A 21,559-nucleotide genomic window follows, 5' to 3' on the forward strand; every position below is an offset into this window, starting at 1 on the left:
GAGATGCCAGGGATTGAACATGGGACCTTCTGCTTCCCAAGCAGATGCTCTACCACTGAGCCACCATCCCTCCCCTGCTCTCCAGGGTCTCAAGCTGAGGTTTTTCACACCTATTTGCCTGGACCCTTTTTTTGGAGATGCCAGGGATTGAACATGGGACCTTCTGCTTCCCAAGCAGATGCTCTACCACTGAGTCACCGTCCCTCCCCAGAACATATGAACATATGAAGCTGCCTTATACTGAATCAGACCCTTGGTCCATCAAAGTCAGTATTGTCTTCTCAGACTGGCAGCGGCTCTCCAGGGTCTCAAGCCTGGTGTGATATAATATATGAGAAGGTATGAAAAACCAGTGAGGTTTTTCACACCTATTTGCCCGGACCCTTTTTTGGAGATGCAAGGGATTGAACATGGGACCTTCTGCTTCCCAAGCAGATGCTCTACCACTGAGCCACCGTCCCTCCCCATCTGATCTGGCCCAAGAATTCTCACCAGAGAAGAGAAAAAGAGGAAGGCAAAGATGAGCAGGCTGGGAATGAGAGGCAGAAGGGTCAAGGAATGACGTAGCCAGTTCTGAGAATACAATGGAAGAAAAGGGAAACGGCAGGCCTGGAAAGCATTGTGGGGAGGTCCAGACTGAACTACAGCTGACTTCACACTTTGGGGGAGTCAGTTAATCATGGGAAACCCAGGGAACGATGACCCTGAGGAATATAGTATATAAATGACATTGGGAAGAACTTCCAGTTTTTTTAAAAGAAATCTCTGTTCCTGCTCCACACTTTGCAATAGCCTCTAATGAAGTGTACGAGCCAGTAGCAGCCCACACTGCTACATACAACATAGAATAACTAGGAAATGCAAGGATAACTTTCTATTTCACCTCGGCAATCTCTTACAGAGGCACCCCACTGGTGATGTAGCCCACTTAGAGAAAGTTTGAACTATGCTTCCCCCTGCTGGACAAAGATCCTCATTGCTCTCGACAGACGTTCATGAACAAATGCCTGGATCAAGCCGTTTACCATATTGCCAGCTTTTTCAATAAGAGTTCCAAATCAGACCTTTGTAGTTAAAAGAAAAGATTTTGTCTCTTTATGAAGTACTTGCAGAAAGTTGATCTTTGTTTATTAAGGGGTATAGCCAGGCTTAGTCCTTCTAGAAAATGTAAATGAACTGTGCTATAGTTTGGGAAGTCACCAGTCCAAAATTCTTTCAATATTGCTTTCTTCCTCCCCACCCCCCCACCCCCAAACATGTGAGAAACAATACTGGCCTATCTTACAGGATTCCTGTAAAAATTATTGATAATATGGTTGATCACTCAAGGCTGCACTCTAAAACTGAAGAACTGGGCAAGAAGGCCAACTATATACAACCCAGGGTTCCCACGCAAGCACGTTATTGGATCATTCAAACCAGCAGGGGGGCCATGATTGGAGCACGGCATGATTTGGACCCTACCACCCATTGTTCCCGAATCCCCAAGCTCAATCCTTATGGCTCCAATGAGCCAGGCAGGGATGCCCATCGTAGTCTTCACTTAGGTCCCCATATACAACAGAGGCATGTCCTGCCCTCATGGTGCCAAGATGGAGAAGGCTAGCATAGCGTTAAGAAAAGGTGTCAAGACCAGAAGGAAGATTCAAAGGGATAGCATCAGAGTTGTAGAAGAGAGGGATGATAAGGTCCTAGCCTATCTATCTAGTGAGCCAGTTTGGTGTAGTGGTTAAGTGCGCAGACTCTTATCTGGGAGAACCGGGTTTGATTCCCCACTCCTCCACTTGCATCTGCTGGAATGGCCTTGGGTCAGCCATAGCTCTTGTAGGAATTGTCCTTGAAAGGGCAGCTTCTTGGAGAGCTCTCTCAGCCCCACCTACCTTACAGGGTGTCTGTTGTTGGGGGGGCGGTAAAGGAGATTGCGACCGCTCTGAGTCTCTGAGATTCAGAGTATAGGGCAGGATATCAATCCAATATCTTCTTCTTCATCATCATCTGTCTATAGTCCCCCTCTGAAGTCTGAGGCTAAAGAGGCAGCACAAAATACTTCACTTCCAACATGGTGTTATCTTTTCACCAAATAGCACCAAATAGCACTGAGGTAACTGGAGACTGAGGGCGTTTTTGCACAGGGCTTACCCCGGAGCGATGTCCCTCTTCACCGCGCAGCGTCTGATCGGATTTCGCACCAACTGCTCCGCAGAACCCGGAAGAGCCGCAAAGTCCCGCGGCTTTTGCGTCGCAAATGTAAACTGGTTTTTGGTGGTTTACATTTGTGACGCAAAAGCCGCGGGACTTTGCGGCTCTTCCGGGTTCTGCAGAGCAGTTGGTGCGAAATCCGCGCAGACGCTGCGCGGTGAAGAGGGACGTCGCTCCGGGGTAAGCCCTGTGTGAGAATGCCCTGACTGTCATAGCATGACAGTAATAAGCACAATGTGCTAAACAATGCTTCCTCTAAGCTGTGGAGTCTTGTGATCTTTGTGAGCTACTGGCATTAAAGTTCTCAGCGAGCAATTTGTATACTGCATAAATTAGTGTGCTCTGGGGCCATCCTTCCTGAGCTAAGACAAAAATGTGTGAGCCAGAGGCTAAAAAACTGTGAGCTAGCTCACACTAACTCAACTTAGAGGGAGCACTAGTGCTAAGGGAAATTAACTACGTTTATGCCCTGAGTCAAGAGACAAGCATCTCAGAGCATAAACTGCAGAGGGAGGTCCTTTGAGCTTCCAGGAAAGAGATGGGGGGTAGGGCGGTATCTTCTATTAGCAGAGGAGCATGCCTGTGCTAATACAGTGCAGAGCACTGGCAAATGGGTGTGCTGTGAGGGAGCAGGGGCAGTAACTCATCCTCACACACTCATCTCTAGCACAGGAGGTCTCTTTCCTGTCTCTGACTTTTTAAGATCCACCACATAGAATTTCATTTTCTTTTGACTCTCCAGCATTTCTGAGAACTTGGCATTTTCTTTCAAATGCCTGAAAAGAATAAAATATATACTTACTGCTTGTGAAATGTCAGGGTTTGACCCCAGCTGAAGTATTTGATCTCCTATCTAGTATGATCTAGACCTTCAGTTTCCAGTTTGGGCTTAGCAACATTTGACTGTTCTAGAACAGACCAGAGGCACCCTCATTTTTGATTCCCAGTTCCAGCAGCAGCTCTCATCACAGGCATAGTAGGAAGCAAAGATAATTGTTTTGTGGCCAGGTGGCAACCTTACCCATCTTTTTGGAATGTAGATTCCTTTGTTCCACTCTCCTGACCCAGAGCTTTTATCAGCCTGTAACATTTCCTTCTTGAGCTAGGTAGCCATGGAAGGAGTTTCCTTAATTACCCACTCATTTGCTGCTGGCTGTCTAAGGTTGCCAGCTAACTTGAAACAGTAGGCTTGGCTTGCTGTTATTGTCTTTCTTTTAAAAGCAGCTGGTTCTGTAGAAGACAGCAGGTGATGTTTTTCATGTTCATGGAAATGAACATTAGAACATAAGAACATAAGAGAAGCCATGTTGGATCAGGCCAACGGCCCATCAAGTCCAACACTCTGTGTCACACAGTGGCAAAAAATTTTATATACACACATACACTGTGGCTAATAGCCACTGATGGACCTGTGCTCCATATTTTTATCTAAACCCCTCTTGAAGGTGGCTATACTTGTGGCCGCCACCACCTCCTGTGGCAGTGAATTCCACATGTTAATCACCCTTTGGGTGAAGAAGTACTTCCTTTTATCCGTTTTAACCTGTCTGCTCAGCAATTTCATCGAATGCCCACGAGTTCTTGTATTGTGAGAAAGGGAGAAAAGTACTTCTTTCTCTACTTTCTCCATCCCATGCATTATCTTGTAAACCTCTATCATGTCACCCCGCAGTCGACGTTTCTCCAAGCTAAAGAGTCCCAAGCGTTTCAACCTTTCTTCATAGGGAAAGTGCTCCAGCCCTTTAATCATTCTAGTTGCCCTTCTCTGGACTTTCTCCAATGCTATAATATCCTTTTTGAGGTGCGGCGACCAGAACTGCACACAGTACTCCAAATGAGACCGCACCATCGATTTATACAGGGGCATTATGATACTGGCTGATTTGTTTTCAATTCCCTTCCTAATAATTCCCAGCATGGCGTTGGCCTTTTTTATTGCAGACGCACACTGTCTTGACATTTTCAGTGAGTTATCTACCACGTCCCCAAGATCTCTCTCTTGGTCATTATTACTTATGAGTGTCTGCAGATCATGCTACAGTTAAAAAACACAGGAGGAGAGACCAGAACTAGCAACTCTTCACCTGACAGACATCTATGCTATGGAGTACTGGATATCTGCCAGGGGTTTTTTGGTAGCAGGAACTCCTTTGCATATTAGGCCACATCTTCCTGATGTAGCCAATCCTCCTGGAGCCTACAGTAGGCCCTGTACTAAGAGCCCTGAAAACTCTTGGGGGAATTGGCTACATCAGGGTGTGTGGCCTAATCTGCAAAGGAGTTCCTGCTACCAAAAAAGCCTTGTCTGTAGCTTTCTTCTTTCCACCCCCTTAACCACATCTGCATTTTATTCAGAAAACAATGCTGTGTTGACCTTGTATGGCCTCAATAGCTCCTGCAGTTTCACTAGACTGATTTTGGTCTATTTAAACATTTGATTGCTATCTGTGTTTGCCCAGGGATATTCCAAAAGACAGCACAATCTGTCCTTTTAGAGCTTGACTTTGTCCTTGATTTATGTCCACCAAAGAAGCTACAGCCTGTTGAGTCAGATGGGCTTCGTAGGCTGGGGACTCCCTCTAGAGGTTCAGCCTGCAAGGAGATCTTAAAGATCTAGAAATGTCTGAGTAAAGCATTGATGTTAAACAGCTAATATTCCAGTTCTAGCAACTGTCAATATCTCAACCAAATCAAAATGAATCTCTGTACCAGCTTGTACTATGTGAGTGCTTATGAGAGCAGTTTCTGTGCTTTTAAGAAACTCTGTTACGTATGACATAGGTGTACTCAGTCTTTCAGTAGAGATTATTCCCAGGAAAGTGTTCTTAGTATTGCACTGTTAGAGTATCTCAATGGACAAAGCAATGGAAAGATCCTTCACAAACCACTCCCCATCGTGCGGTTTATTCAGGGTACAGAAGGCCTCCACGAAACTGTGGTAAAATGGGTGAAATTCCAAGAGGGACTGTGCCAATTCCTGTCTGGGAGCCATTTCTGTTTGGTTCTTTCCCCCATAAGGCTTTGCGTCTTTCTCTCTCTCTCAAGCCTGGCCTGTTTTGTCAGTACATTCTGCTCTAAAAAGAACTGTTTACATTTATGAATTCCAGTCTTGAAGTCAAAACATCTAGATATGAAGAGTTGTGGCTCCATGCTCTTGTTTTGAAAGGGAGGGCGTTTTAACTTAGTAATGCCATAGATCCCATTGGGGAGTCACGTTGGTCTGAAGCAGTAGAACAAAGCAGGAGTCAAGTATCACCTTTAAGACCAATTTACTGTGGGGTCGCTATTAGTGTCCCCACCCCACCCCCTTATCAGTAGTCAAGGAGTTTGCTGGAGGAAAAAAAAACCACTCCCAGGCACTGCTTTGAAAATTCAGTGAGAGTCAATACTGACCACTTGGCTGGAGGAGGCAGAGATTCCAGTGCTTTGTAGCCTGAGTTCTCACCATTGTTATTTAGAAATGAGATGACAAAAGGAAGTGTTGAGATGGACCAGACTTTTTTTTTTTAAAGGCTGCTGTTGCTGCTGCCACAAAGTAGGTTCCACAGCATTATTCTCATGTTTGAAATGTTTGTGGCCAGTCAATTTAAAAGGAAAACTTTTTTTTCCAAATACAAAATAGCCCAGCATCTTAACCAAGCAAGCTAAACTGATGCTCCTTCAAATGAGTCAGACAAAGGCAATGACTTTCCTAATCTCCTATTTCAAAAGACATACATAGTGTGAAACTGACCAATAAGAACAGACCAATTAGCCTGCCAGGGAAGGGGAGGGGTGAAATCGGAGGAAATGTTTCTGCTTTTAAAGGCTTGGAAGCGAATTAAGAGGAGGAGGGGGAAATACTCCTCTTAAAAACCACTCTTGGAAACTACGGCGATACAGTGGAGTGACGGCAGAATGCTGGGAAAAGGATGTGGAAGGAATTAAAAAATCCGATGGGAGAGTGAGGTGAGTGCGTAAGTGAATATGGAAGCAGGTTTTTAAAGCGACGGAGGTCAGAGGTGAGAGCCGTACTAAACACAAAAGCCAAAAGGGCCCTAGTCAGGCTAGCTTTAGGTACTAGGCAAAAAACTGTCGTTGCCCAGACTTTTGTTGAGGACCAAACCACACAATATATTGTTCCTGGGTTGCTGCCTGGTCTATGATATCCACATGCTCTGGCAAAATCCCAGAAGTGCAGGGCCTAATTCAGATTGGGATTGTAGTTCACAAGAGGCGGCTTCTGACTCCACTCACACCGTTTTCATGCACTTCTCCACTGAGATTCATTTCCCAAGTTCATAGATCATTTAGATCAGAACCACCCGCACAGGGAGAGGTTTATTATTTCATTTCCACCTTTGCCTTGCAGGCAACTGTTGCTTGATGGAGCAAACTAAAGGGAAAGAGAAGATTTGCCAAATCTCTGCCTAGAGCTTCATGTGATGCCATGACATCACTTCTGTATATGGAAGTGATGTTTTGGCATTGCTCAGTGCTGGTTTCTGTACTCCTTGACCCACAATCCTCCTAGGGGGTTGTTAACTAAGGGCTGACAGTCCTAACTGCTTGGGTACCCAAAGGTTTCCCAAAAGGGCAAACAGCACTCTTCTGGAACCATTTCAGCTCAGGAAAACAGCACAAGGGAGGTTCTAATCCAAAGGTGGCCCATGAGCCTAGGAAATGAGTTCACAGTGGGGAACTCACAAGTGTATGTCAGTCTTCATGGCAGACCTGAACCTGACCAAAGGGACTGCAGGTTGCATAGTTAGGTCCTAATTTTTGTTTTGTGGATGATAGCGTTGATTTGTGATTATGTTCTGTAGGGTTTTCTTCACTGCGCATTATCCTGTGAAACTATATGGGTCAAAGAGTGTGCCTGAGTGACTACTGGGGAGGGGAGAGACCAGAGGGACAAAGGTTTGTGTTTTTTTTTTTGGGGGGGGGGGGGTTGTCACTTTGGGGACCCATGGAGCTGAAGATATCATGTGATTTGTTTTCACAAGTTTGGGTGGTGTCCGAAAGATATGACCCACAGGGGATCTTTATCTCACCAGCCCTATGTGGGATATAATTTTTTAAAACAAACACATAAAACTCAAATACTGGCTAGGGATATGTCTCCTACATTCAAGTCCACTAATCTATACATATTAGTGCCATACTAGAGGTCAGAATGCTATCTAGACCGTTCTTCTGCCAAAGAACAGTGAGATGTAACAGTGCAGGAGAAGCCAGGAATGGTGGTGGCTGGGGGAGCAGAGACCCCTGCTGCTGCAGCTCCAGGGAGAACAGGCCAAGTACAGACAACCTGGAGGAGAAGGGCAGCCCATTGGTATTTATTGCTTCTAGAGTGAAACAAGACTTGTTCAAGTGAAGGCCAGAAGTGGGGGAAAACACAGACAACCATTTTTTTGTGCTCCATACTTTATTAATCAGAGCCAGGTATGTGTTAAGTGGGAGGGTCAGGGGCATAGCAGCCTCTCTCTCCGTCTCCTCTTCCTCTCACACCCATAATTTATTCCTCTCTCTTTCCCCCCTATCCGTCACCTGCCAGTTTCTTCTCTTATCTTGTCCAACTCCCTTCAACAGCCCCTTGTGGCACCCCATGCAGGACAGATTTAAGATCTGGGGAGAAGACAAGGGAGCCTCAAATGGGTGCATCGGGTCCTTGGAGTCCTCTTCCTCCTCCTTGTTGACCCTCATGGGCCACATTCCAGACTATGAGCTTTACTTTGCAGCAAGGGTGGCGCATTTATCCTGTTTGAGGCCAAGCCCCAATCACAAGGGATTTTTTTAAAAAAGCACTTCAGCATCTGGGGTTCTATTCCTCATCTTGCCACTGCATTGGCAGGAAGCCCTACATAGGTGGAAGGGTCCACCTTCACCTCAAATGGCAAGGCAAGATAAGGAGACTTGCTCAGCTAGAGGGAGGAATCTTCACTGAAGCAAGAGAAGTCCTGCCAACCCCCAGGCAAGGAGTCCCGCTCCACTGGGGGGAGGGGTGCTCTGTGGCTTTGGTCCCGGAGGCAAGGCTGGGCAGATGGCTCATCCTCATGCTCTGGGCTACAACCTCTTTCCCTCCCTCCCCTTCTCCTGTCCCTCCATGGCCTGCAGACCAAACGTCACTGCTAACTGCCGTGCCATGGAGGGAGCAGGGGCCTGTTTCTGTGCTGAGGTTCAGGGTGAAGCTACCTAAGGGAGGGTTTGCATGGGTCAGTGCATGAATGATGCAGTAAGGATGGGTGAAAGTTCTATGTGCAAGTGGTGGCCAGAGCTTCAGACCCTACAGTGGCAGGAAGCCTCCCTCCAATGCATGCACATGGACATATACAGGCATAGAGCTGGGCCTCTCTGTCAGTCCTCCCCCTCCGCTCCCCTCCTCTCCCCCCAGCTCCTGGGGCAGAAAAAGCAAAAGGGAAGCAGAAGGAGAGAGGCTTTGGAGGACTGGGTGTAGGGAGAGCCTCATACACTTGGTTGCATGTGTGGGGCTCTCCCATAGTTCCATCATGAGATGGGTATGCAGGAGAGTCAGCAGCCCCATGTCTTTGTGCATGGGTGGGAGAGGGTTGAGATAGGCCGGTTGCCTTTCCGAGGATGTCTGGATCTACAGCATTTCACGCTGCTGCTGCATGGCTTCACTCACCACCTGGAGAGTAGGAGACAGAAGGGAGAGAGGTTAAGGAGAATAGTGATAGACCTGTGCTTGCAGCTAAACCAGTGAGCCCAATACTCCCTTCCACTCCTCCCCGGTTCTTATTACCCCCGTTACTATGATTCCCTATTGTACAGAAGGCATTCAGTCCCAACCTCCAGAAAAAAGAGAAAGCTGGCCAAGAGTTAGTATGTCCTAGGCTAGCCCTATATCTTTCTACCTGACAAACCTAGCGGGCTTCAATTCAGGAAGGTTATCTGCTCCCAACAGCAAAACAGCAACAACCACAAAACACGAAGGGTCCAGAATCCATAGGTTTCCCCATTATCTTCCAGGCAAATGTCCCATTCCCTAGTGCCCTAGGCTTGCCGACTTACCTCCCCGTCACGTGTCTCAATGGTTTTGATAGTCACAGTTTTCTTAGTATGGACCTCAGAGCTCCGCTGCTCTGGACTGGTCTCTGTAGGACAGAAAGAGATATTAGAGAGTAATGGCAGCACTGTATGTCAAGGAAGAAAGGGGCTGAAGTCACCAGAAACAGAGCACAAGAATAGGGCTATGGGCCCTTTTCTAGAAGGAAAACACATCCCTCCCCAGAACAAAAGGTTTCTCTGTTTAAACCCCTCGTTCATCCCTGCAAATCTCTATTCTTTCACATTAGAGTCCAGAAGTGACAAAAACTGTACATTTACACACAGACTACCTTGAACACTCATGCATTCTCAGACACAAACAGTAATACTACAATTCATGTAACAAGTATATTGTGAAAGTCAAGATACATCTTGCAATACATTTTGGAACTTTGGGCACAGCTACACATAACCGTGGGGGGTGGGGGTAGAGGTTCCCCATGAGTTACTCCTTTAGAGATCATTCATGCATAATCCAATTCCAATTGTAGCATGAGAAAAAGGAAGGAGCTCACACTGAGACGCCAGGGCTTGTATCACCTACCTCGGAAGTTGATTGCAGAAAAGGTTTGGATGGGCAGCGAAATTCTACAGGGGAAGGAGAGAAGGAAAATCAGTGCAGTCACTTGGCTTCCATTTGGGTTTCTTGGCTGTACTGTGTTCTGTTTCTGAACCTGAACAGTACTTCTTTTACTTAATCACGGAGACTTTTAAAAGTCATTTTTATAACTACCGTATACCCTCTTGCATTGTTCAGCATCTTCATAAAAAGCAGGCCAGGGTGGGCCAAAATATGCTGCAACCCACTTTTCCCTTTCCAAAATGTCATTTTACCCCAAAAGACAGTCTGGCCTGTTTGTTTCACTGGTGACAACTAACTGCACCAGACATTACGACAGACACATCAAACCCCTGACGTGATTTCCCAGTTACAAAGCACAAGGATTTGCTTTAGGACACACAGCAGGATACAAGGCCATCATGGACAGCTAATCGAAACATCCTCAAAGCAATATTTCTGTGGGATGAAGCTGTCAGGAACGCAATTTCATTGCACCCGCTAGGTCTTGATAGACATACAGACCCAGGGTTTACCTGCTCTCCTCGCCTTCCAGAAGCTTGCGGTAAGTGGCTATCTCCACGTCAAGAGCCATCTTGACATTGAGCAAGTCCTGGTACTCGCGCAGGTGCCGTGCCATCTCATCCTTCAAGTGTCGGATCTCTTCTTCAAGCCTCTGGATGGTATCTTGATAACCGCCAGCCTCACCAGCAAAGCGCTCCTCCATCTCCCTCATCTGTCTCATCAAGGAGTCATTCTAGAAACAAAAAAAGGAAGAAAACCAGCACTTCAGAGTCTGCGAAGGAGGACAAACGGCACGTGCTTGACGGTTTCCTTATTCTCTCATGGTTGTCACGTAATCAAAATGGCAACTGCGGAATGGGGGCGGTAGCCATTTTGAATTAGGCAGTGCACAAACAAAATGAGATGAGTTAGGGAAGATATGGGAAGGGGGGAATGGCCGGTGAGTAAGAAGAAGGAAATCAAGATTTCCCCCCCCAGAGAAAAAAATCTGTGTAGCTAGTAGAAGACAGAGAAATATGCAGAACATAAGGAAATGGTTAAAACATAAGACAGGTTAAAACGGATAAAAGGAAGTACTTCTTCACCCAAAGGGTGATTAACATGTGGAATTCACTGCCACAGGAGGTGGTGGCAGCTACAAGCATGGCCACCTTCACGAGGGGGTTAGATAAAAATATGGAGCAGAGGTCCATCAGTGGCTATTAGCCACAGTGTGTGTGTGTGTGTGTATATATTTTGGCCGCTGTGTGACACAGAATGTTGGACTGGATGGGCCATTGGCCTGATCTAACATGGCTTCTCTTATGTTCTTACGTTCTTAAATGCTAGCTTGAGCATGGGCCATCATGCATAGGAAGTGTGTGTGCTATACCACTGACCTATAGGCCATTCCTAAGAAAGATGAGATGCCGTCTCATACAGCCATTGTGTATCTGTTTTACATAACATCTTATATTTTGCTAGCGTTTTCTAGTTGTTATGGGGTGTTTCACTAGTTGGCACAGGAAAATCTTTGAGTACCGAGACAGTCTCATGCATGCTGCTGTTTTGAATTGGACCCCTTCTCCTGCCACACTGTGTCTCACCGTGCCCTTGAGTGCATCGATCTCACAGGTGTATGACTGGATCTGGTGCCGGTATTCCATCATCTCCTGCTTGGCTTGGCGCAGTTGATCGTTGTTTTTATTGGCAGCCTGAGTTAGGTCGGATACCTGCATGCAGAGAAGGGGTAAGGAAGGCTGATTGACATCAGGGGATACACCTTTGCAACACCATGATCACACCACACCAAGATCGTTAGAAGCTTCCCCCGTACCTTTCAGCCAATGCATATATTTCCCTTTGCTCCATACCTTGGACTTGTACCAGTCCTCAGCCTCAGAGATATTCTTTGCAGCAATGGTCTCATACTGGGCTCGGATATCACGCAGCGCAGCCGTCAGGTCTGGCTTTGATACATCCATCTCCACTTGAATTTGCTGCTCCTGCAGCTGTGATTGCAACTCCCGGATTTCCTGGAGAGCCAAAGCCAGCACAAGGTCACTTCTGGTGCTCCACAAATGAAACTGCAGTCTTGCAGATCAGTGACTGGTACCCCTGCCGCACCATGTTCCCCACCACTACCTGTCCACATTCTCTCATATGATTGCCCTTACAGCTCAACCCCAGTCTTTATTCTCAGTCTCTGTTCCATCAATGCCCAGTTCCAACCCATACCTCCTCAGCAGTCATTCCTCCCCTTCTGGAAACCATCATTCTGAGAAGCACTGAGCAAGAAGGAAGAACCCTGAAGGCATCTGGATATGCGCTTACCTCTTCGTGTACCTTTTTGAGGAATGCAATCTCCTCCTGCAAGGATTCAATGCGCCTTTCCAAGTCAATACGAGCCAGAGTGGCTGCATCAACATCCTGTAATGACAAAGGAAGCAGGACATGATCTCAGTGGTAACAGATGCCAAAAGAGTGGCCAGCATTGCTACAGGAGCACAGCTTTGTAGGGGAAGAACAAATTAGTTGAGCAGAGCTATTTTTAAACTGCATGCGTCTGAGGAGGCACTGGAGCTGCCCTCTGATCTCTAGCTGTCCCAATCTGGGACTCTGGCCAATTAAACCATGTAGGAAGGTCTAAAACCCCAGGAAATGAGTGGGGAGCCCAGGCATGAAGGGCCAAATTCACATGATCTTTGAGCAAGTGGTTGACCACCCGTGCCTTTGTTGAAAAAAAAAACAGCCTCTGTACTTAATCCAAAATTCACTGTCATTAATTTAAGCAATTGTGAGAGAAATATGGAATGGCAGTAGTGCATTGAATGGGTTTATACCAAGCAAGAGCACTCCATTTTCCATTTTGCCAAAGGTGCCCCAGAGTCTAGGGTGGCTGAAAACATCGGCTCAAACAGAAAATAGGAACCCACCAGCTGCATTCCCAAGGATCATACTGGGATTTTATCTTTAAAAAGGGGAGACATATGAGGAACAGAATGCCAACAATCCAAGCAAATTTATCCATCTGGTATATTTTTATCCTGCCTTTTCTCCAAGGAGCTCAGGGCAGCTCATAGAGGTCTGCCTCCCGGTTTAATCTTCACAACAACCCTATGAGGTAGGCTAGATTGAAACAGGATCATTGCACCAACATCACATGCCCTAGTGGATGACCTCCCGCGGCATCTGGACCGAGGCGGTTCAGCAGTACTGACGTTGTTAGATCTATCGGCGACCATCAGTCGCTGACCCACCATCTTGCCAACGCAGGGATTCCGGGGTTGGCCTTGCGATGGCTCTCCTCTTTCCTTTATGGTTGGGGACAAAGGGTGGCAATTGGGGGGAAATCGTCCTGGAGACACTCACTTAATTCTAGTGTGCCTCAGGGGGCAGTGCTCTCTCCGATGTTGTTTAACAGCTATATGTGCCCCCTTGCTCAGATTGCCTGGAGGTATGGGCTGGGTTGCCATCAGTATGCTGATGACACCCAGCTCTATCAACTGATGGATGGCCAGTCTGGTGTGTCCCAGAAAATCTGGACCTGATGCTGCAAGCTGTGGCAGGATGCCTTAGGCTGAGTCAACTGAAGCTGAATCTGACGAAGACAGAGGTCTTTTACCTGGGCCGTGGTGGTCCAGGCAGGTAAATTCCCTTACCAGCTTTTGATGGGGTGCTACTGACAATGGTACCCAGGGTCAGGAGCTTGGGGGTGCTGCTGGAGCCTTCCTTGACAATGGAGGCCCAGATAGCAGCCACTGCCAAATCCACCTTTTTCCATCTTAGGTGAGTGAGGCAGTTGGTTCCCTTCCTCGAGCACTGAGACTTGGCAACTGTGATCCAAGCAACGGTCACCTCGAGACTGGACTACTGTAATGCCCTCTACATGGGGCTGCCCCTGTCTCGAACCCAGAAACTGCAGCTAGTGCAGAACGCAGTGGCCAGGCTGCTATTGGGGCTCCCCAAGTGGGAGCACATACAGCCAGGGCTGCAGGAACTGCACTGGCTGCCAATAGTATACCGGATTCGCTACAAGCTGCTGATTATCACCTTTAAAGCCCTATATGGCCAAGGACCTGTTTGCCTTAGGGACTGTCTCTCCTCACACGTTCCCCAGAGGGTACTTAGATCTGGGGCGCAAAATCTATTAATGATACGCGAGTCGAGGGAGGCAAGATTGAAGTCCACCAGAGAGGGGGCCTTCTCAATCGCTGCCCCCTATTGGTGGAATCAGCTGCCGGAAGAAGTTAGGGCCTTACGGGACCTCGCCCAGTTCCGCAAGGTCTGTAAGATGACACTATTCCAACCGGCCTTTGATTGATATGGTAGTAGGGGATGACATCTAAAATATACTGAACGCCATCTGAAATGAAACAATGTCAACTGATATCAGCACCAGACTGTTTAAACTGTTTTAATTGTTTAATTTTTAAATTATGATGTAAGTAATGTGGATGTATTGTTTGATTTCACTGGTTGTATGAGCCTGCTTCGGCGGGGAGGGCGGGATATAAATCCAATAAACCTTAAACTGTGAACGTCATGGCTGAGTGGAGATTTGAACCTGGGTCTCCCAGATCCTGCTGCTACAAGTCTTTTTCAGTCTCTGGACCCAAAGACTTTTCACCTCTTTTGAACAGCATCCCCCCACCCACCCACCCACCCCACACACACACAGCAAAAGGAACTTTTGTACAATCTAGACTTACAGCTCTGAAGGCAGCTAAATTGTTCTCTGCTTCTTCCTTAAGGTGGATCTCCTCCTGCAGTCTGGGAGAGCAGAGCAGAAAGAATGGCTTTCAGTCAGCAGATCACCCAGAGAAGACACTCTGAAGCCTGGATGTAAGTCTGCATTTCACACTCCCCAGGGGGTCCATCCAAGTCTTTGACCTGTGACTCCATCCAACCCACAGGAGTAATAGATGCATAATTATTCTGCATTCCAGGGGGTGGAGTAGATTCTGGCTGGGGCCAGGCTGCAAGCAGACAGAAGCATATCCTCCCTTTGCCTGTTATAGTCAAAGCCTCAAGCACAAAGGCATGAGCTCACCAATGGATAATGCTTATTCTCCCTTCCTTTTAGGGTAGCAGGGCTTTGCTGCATGGACCTGGGCTGCAGCCTGAGCCAGAAACCTGCTAAGAAGAAGCATGGGAAAGAGAGAACCCTCAGCCTGGGCTGCTGGGGCTGAGGAATAGCCCAGTATGCTGAGAAATAGTGATAGTACAATATTAGCTGTAAGGATACAGGGACAGGTGGAGTGTCACTGAGGTATCCCAGGCATTTGACACCGGAGAAGTTTGCGATTACCAGGTGGATTTGGACAATAAGAGACAGACTGCGGAAAACATGCATGGGGAGTTCTGAAATTCTCCGTCACAGCCAGCACTCAACTGTCAGTGTACTTCTCTCCTTCTGAATACGAAATGCCACATTCTGCCCTCCCCATTTTACCAATTTCTAAGTAACACCAGCAGCAAGGCCTCAACCCCTCAACATGCAGATTTACGACCAGGGGTTTTTTTTTAAGCCCCAGCCGGAACTCATTTGCATATTAGGCCATGCCCCCATGACATCACCGTTGTTTCGCACAGGGCCTTTTGGTAGGGAAAAGTCCTGCAGGAACTCATTTGCATATTAGGCCGTGCCCCCATGACATCACCGTTGTTTCACACAGGGCCTTTTGGTAGGGAAAAGTCCCGCAGGAACTCATTTTCATATTAGGCCATGCCCCCATAACTTCACCGTTGTTTCACACAGGGCCTTTTGGTAGGGAAAAGTCCTGCAGGAACTCATTTGCATATTAGGCTGTGCCCCCATGACATCACCGTTGTTTCACACAGGGCTTTTTTGTAGGGAAAAGTCCTGCAGGAACTCATTTGCATATTAGGCCGTGCCCCCATGACATCGCCGTTGTTTCACACAGGGCTTTTTGGTAGGGAAAAGTCCCGCAGGAACTCATTTGCATATTAGGCCATGCCCCCATAACATCACCGTTGTTTCACACAGGGCCTTTTGGTAGGGAAAAGTCCTGCAGGAACTCATTTGCATATTAGGCCGTGCCCCCATGACATCACCGTTGTTTCACACAGGGCTTTTTGGTAGGGAAAAGTCCCGCAGGAACTCGTTTTCATATTAGGCCATGCCCCCATAACATCACCGTTGTTTCACACAGGGCCTTTTGGTAGGGAAAAGTCCTGCAGGAACTCATTTGCATATTAGGCCATGCCCCCATGACATCGCCGTTGTTTCACACAGGGCTTTTTTGTAGGAGAAGGTCCAGCAGGAACTCATTTGCATATTAGGCCACACCCTTGACATCAAGCCAACCAGAACTGCGTTCCTGTGCATTCCTGCTCAAAAAAAAAGCCCTGTCTACAACCACTGCTTGGATCAACTTCAGCTCTTGGAGTACCAGGGCTTGCAGTGGCAGGCTTCCAGGCATGAATTCTGCCAATCCCAGCACTATGTCTGTCTTCCTTTTTATGGGCAAATGTAGGAAGACAGCACCTGTTGTGGATTTATAGGGCTCTTTGTCTTACAAATTCTTCCTCCTTTCAATTGGAACTAATTTATTGCAACTCCACCTAGAGTAGGTGTTCGTTCTCTACTCCGTGGATGAGTTCTAAGCCCCCAAGCTGTTTTTCTTCAAAAAGCCAGGAGTTGACACAATGACCAGGACACTGCAAAGCACTCTGGCAACATCAGAACCTGATGCAATAGAATGGCAGACAGTAGCAGCAGATGGAGAAGAAGTGGGCCTTCTCCCTCACTTGCTGGCCCACCGTAATGGAACTTGGAAGGCTTCGTGCAAGACCCAGCATGCTTTGCTGACTAGTGGAGACATTAGAAGCGGTGCATACATACTGCTGAGAGAATCTGCTCCTGAATATGAAAGTATAAACCACTGACTTTTTAGTAAACCGTGAGGCTAGTCCTGGGCAGACTGAAAGAGGTCTTTGCTCTCCAGGAGTCTCTGTCAGGATTTTTTTTCATTAACCCTCTGAAAAGCCAGAAATTCCAGTCAAAGCACCCAGCCATCTTTGCTCAGTTTTCTTTGCTTTTGGCTAGGCCCAGTTGTGCCTTGTTTGTCATAAGAGCTAAATCAGGAGAAGAAAAGTGAGAACTTCTAATTCCTCCCAGGCTAGCCACTGCCGCAGAGCCAGGGACTAACCCTGTCCAGTTATTTCCTTCATCCTTCCTGAAGAAAGATGCCAAGCCCCCCCCCCCCCCCCAAGGGCCTGCCTTTCTAATTGGCTATTTAATCCTTCTACTGCCCCAGTGTCATGATAACATTACCCAAATCCATTGCTACAGGAAGTGTGCAGGAGCGGAAGGGCTCCCTCAAGCTAAGCCGTTTCAGAACTAGACACACTACACCACAGCCTCTGGATGCAACTAGTGATCTTTACCATCAGTTTCACACACTAACTGAGGGGCAGTTGCTCCACTTCACTGCTTTGTGCAGCTTGTAGCCTGAATCCAGGTCTGTGGTTGACTTTAATCTCTCTCGTTTCTCTTCTCCAGAATGGGGAGTATGAGGCTTGGGTGTAGTGTTGCCGAACTCCAGAGGTGGCCTGGAGATCTGGAATTATAGCTGACCTCCAGACCACCCTGATTTATTCCCCTTGAGAAAATGGCTGCTTTTGGAGGGTGGACTTTATGGCATGGTACCCAGCTGGGGTCCCTCTCCTCTCCAAACCCTTCTGTCCCTGAGTTCCACCCTGAAATCTCTAGGAATTTCCTGACCTGGAGTTGGCAACCTAACATGGAAGATATTTGGGTAATTGCAGTCTTCTACTCAATCTGCCATCTTGTGTGTGTGTGTAAATAGTGCCTGGCAGGTGGACATTCAACAACTGTGACATTCCTTATCACTGTATCTCTGTACCAGCGGGGGTGAAAGCCCCGCTTGCTGAATTTGCTTGGGAGAAAAAGATGGTGATCTGAAGTGCACCTAAACACCCAACTCTTGATACTAGGGCATCTTTCAGAATGTTCTGCCCCTGAGATGGAAGCAGAAGAAGAGGAAATCTGGGGACAAAAGAATTTTCCTGATTTATCATAGGTCTTGGCTTCTCAAGAACTGGGACAAGAAGTTATAGTTGCCAACTCTGGGATGGGACATACCTGGGGGTGGAGCCTGAGGAAAGTGGGGGGGCGGGGTTGGGGAGGGGCATTACCTCAACTGGTAAAATGCCATAGAGTCCACCTTCGAAAGCAGTCATTTTCTCCAGGGGAACTGATCTCTGTCATCAGTTGTAATTGCAGACCTCCAGACCTTACCTGTAGGTCTGCACAACCCTAGGCAGCTCCTACAAAACAAGCTTTCCTACCAAGAAATAAATACGAAGTTAATGGTGTATTGAATGAATGAGCATCCTCACAACTGTACCTATTCTAACTCCTGAGGTCAGAAGAAAGATCCAGTTAATATCTTATAAATGCTTGTGTGTGTGGTTGTGGCATCCGTCTTGAAGCAGATGTTTAAATGGATTAAATTTTTAAAATGTATTAAAGCTACCCTGTCCCTGAAGTTCTGTGTGTGGAAAGAAAAACAATGTTTTTTTTTCCTGCTTCAGGTAATCATTATACCAACCTTTTGAGACAGGTCACCGTCCATTGTCATTTTACAAGCTTGAGAACAGAGACTGATCAATACAAGTGGAAGTAAGTCATGAGGTCAGTGGCTGAGCTGGGATGTGTGAACAAATCGTAGCAGGCAGGAAAAAGCCATAAGGCTGACTCTAGGATTCAGAGAAGTTTAATAGCAAGGAGCTCAGACTCTTCAGCTTATCACAAAGAAAGGTCAAGAGGTGATTTCATATAAGTGAAAGCAGCTATTTGGAGGATGAGTGTCAGAAGGGGTTTAAGGGCTTTCATTTTGTCCCAAAGACAGCACGCACCTATTCCTGGGTATTCAAGCTAAATACCTTCTCATGCGAAAGCATATCTTGGGGTTTGATAAGAATTAACTGCTAGAACATACTGTTTATGCTTGTGTACAGATGTGTAGGAGCAAGTATATTTTCAATTGTCTGTAATTTTCAAATCAAGAGGGGGAATTGAACAAAGAAACAGTTTAGTCACCTTTTTGGACTAAAACATAAAGGGATTTTATTTGTCTCAGTTTATCCTTAGAACTAATGTAAAATCTATGGAGATTCTTCCAACCCAGATTCAAAAACTGCTTTTCCCCTTGGCCTTAAATAAGACTATTAAATACTAACATGTTTCTTTAAATTGAGCATCTGTTTTGGAACAACCATCTGGACTCTCTAAGTTTATAAAAATAGAAAAAAAGATCTGAGGCAAAGGAGGGGCGTGTTCTGGCAGTGGGAAGACAGAACCATCGTTTGACACACCCTGAACTCTCATATATCTCTCTTCCAGGAATAAGCAGCTTGTCATGGGGCCTGGAGCAACTGTGTGGAGGAGATGCTTAGTCCGCTGTACCAAATAACAAAAGCCTATCATTCTAGCACATAACTCCAGGACATTAGGCTTCAGATTTACACAGGGCAGTAAGTGTCGCAGTGCTTGCTGTAAAGGTAACTGCTATCCTGATTAAGGATAATCGGGGCAGAGAAATGTCAGCAGCTTGGAATAAATGTTTTGCCAGGGTGACATAAGCGACAGGGTGACTGCTGTGTTTCTTTTTTAAAAGCTACAGTTGGGAGATAACGCCTAACTTGAGGTGTTTCTGCCTTGCACTACCCTCTTCAGCTTACTGCTCCCTCTCTGGTCAGAGAAGAAAAACTGTATGGGTCTAGGAAAGAACCCCAAATACAGAGACGCATCGGAAGGCAGGGAACAACATTTAAGCTTGTAGTAGCAAGAACAAGCAGATCGTTCTCACCTTTGCTTCAGTTTCTGGAGGTCATCCAGTAGATTGTCCCTCTCCACATCCACACGTGCTCGCTGGCTGGTCAGCAGCTCCACCTGGCGCCGCAGCTCCCTCAGCTCCTCTTCATAGATCTCAGCCACTCGGGTAGGTTCTTTGCCCTTGAGCCGGTTTACCTCGGCCACCATGAGCGCATTCTGCTGCTCCAAGAAACGCACCTTCTCAATGTAGCTGGCAAAGCGGTCGTTGAGTTCTTGCAGCTCTACCTTCTCATTGGTGCGTGTCTGCAGGAACTCTTGGTTCATGGCATCGGCCAGAGAAAAGTCGAGGAGCTCACCAGCACCTTGATAAGCTGAACGCAGGGGAGCTGAGTAGCTGGCACGGAAGCTGGATAAGCTGGGTGGCGCAGCACTGCGAGATACCTGGTAGACCCGAGAGGTGACAGAGCTGGCAGAGGAGCCCTTGCTGCCAAAGGAGGCACGCGGGAAGGAAGGCGAAACTGCCCCACCGCCAAAGGTACGGCGGTATGAGGAGAGCCGCTGGCTGGAGGAATAGGACTGGCTCATGGTGACGGCTGGATGGGACAGCAGCAGAACGGCAACAGCTGCTCTATGTGAGCAAGGCAGAGTCGGGAAGGGGACTGGAGCTCTGGCTATTTGTATCCCTTTGCCCTGACATCATCCCACTGTCTCCTCCCCACATCCTCCAACCCTTCACTTTCCAGCCTGGAACAGCTGTGGATTCCTGTTTAAGTGAGTGGAATGTGCCGTGGAGCTGTGACAGGGGGATGGCAGTGAGCAAGTCATGGGATGAGATAGTTCCTTTCTACTTAGCAACAGGTAGGCCTCGGCTGGAGATAGGCCCAGAATACAGCCTTGAGGGCAATGAAGAGATACAAAGGAGGAGTGTGGTGGGTATGAAAAAACGTTGGGTTTGGAAACTGAAAGGCAGGGAGGAATTGGACTGGAGGAATTGGAGTGATTCAGCTGTGGAAGATAAGTGAACTACTTGTGATTTCTAAATGGCCTCTCTGTGTTTTAAAAACATAAGAGAAGCAGCTAAGGACAAATTAGAACATTTGCATTCCACTATAGCAAAAATAGAAATATTTGTGCTTGAGCAGATTCTCATGGATGGGAATGAAGACACATTATGGAATGCTGTATATTAACAGGTCTGAATCTCGTAGCTCAGTCAAAGAATATTTAATGCAGGTGCTAGACATATACCAGATAGGAGTGTGAACCATTCCCTACCTAGGGTAAGTGGCCTTTCTGGGTGCTAGACCATAGAACACAATGCACAAGTCCCAAAGTGGGGTGAAACTAGGGGTGTACACGTATTTCAGCTATGCAGTTGAAAAGCAAAGAGGATTCTACTGTCTGCCACAATAGGTATAATACCTGTTTCTGGTAAACAGAAATGCCAAACACATTGGAAAGCCAATTCATCCTATGCAGAGCAAAAAGTATGTTGCAATTCCTTTGGCTTATATCCAGAGACCAAGAACAAGCCTCTATCCTTGGAAAATTGGGTGAAGAGAGGGGCTACCTTGGCTGCTACTATCGTTCTTTCCTAATTTGGGGGCTGAGTCACTGCCCCATCAGTCTGCAGTGAGTCACCCACCCTGCTTATCCATGTGCCCAGAATGGAGCCAGTCTGTGATGTCAGAAGCTATAGTCCCTGAATCTTCTCCTCCCCTGCTTCTCACAAGTGGCAGCCAGTAAACATAAATAGCCTCACTGCTATGTGGCTATTCAGAGTCACGGGGAGGAAAGAGGGACCCTTGGGCAATGAAAAGGCACAACCCTCTGTGCTTCTGGAGAATAGCATCTCCAGAGTTTCAGCATTTCTGTCTCTCGAAGGCAATTGGGTGTGACTTAGACATGCACCCATGAAACCATCT

At 47.0% G+C, this 21,559-nt stretch overlaps 1 protein-coding gene across 1 annotated transcript; it reads right to left on the minus strand.

Moving 5' to 3' along the window:
* Window positions 1–7,587: 7,587 nt before the first annotated feature.
* Window positions 7,588–20,292, minus strand: DES (desmin). The gene is made up of 9 exons (XM_060261802.1): window positions 19,669–20,292; window positions 14,521–14,581; window positions 12,143–12,238; window positions 11,683–11,844; window positions 11,416–11,541; window positions 10,342–10,562; window positions 9,791–9,834; window positions 9,211–9,293; window positions 7,588–8,827 (listed from the first exon to the last, which is right to left on the minus strand). Exons 1-9 carry the CDS (start codon window positions 20,217–20,219, stop codon window positions 8,786–8,788), a joined length of 1,386 nt encoding a protein of 461 aa, XP_060117785.1. The 5' UTR covers window positions 20,220–20,292; the 3' UTR covers window positions 7,588–8,785.
* Window positions 20,293–21,559: the final 1,267 nt, after the last annotated feature.

The sequence above is a fragment of the Heteronotia binoei genome, chromosome 21 (genome assembly GCF_032191835.1).
Source record: "Heteronotia binoei isolate CCM8104 ecotype False Entrance Well chromosome 21, APGP_CSIRO_Hbin_v1, whole genome shotgun sequence".
Lineage (NCBI taxonomy): Eukaryota > Metazoa > Chordata > Lepidosauria > Squamata > Gekkonidae > Heteronotia > Heteronotia binoei.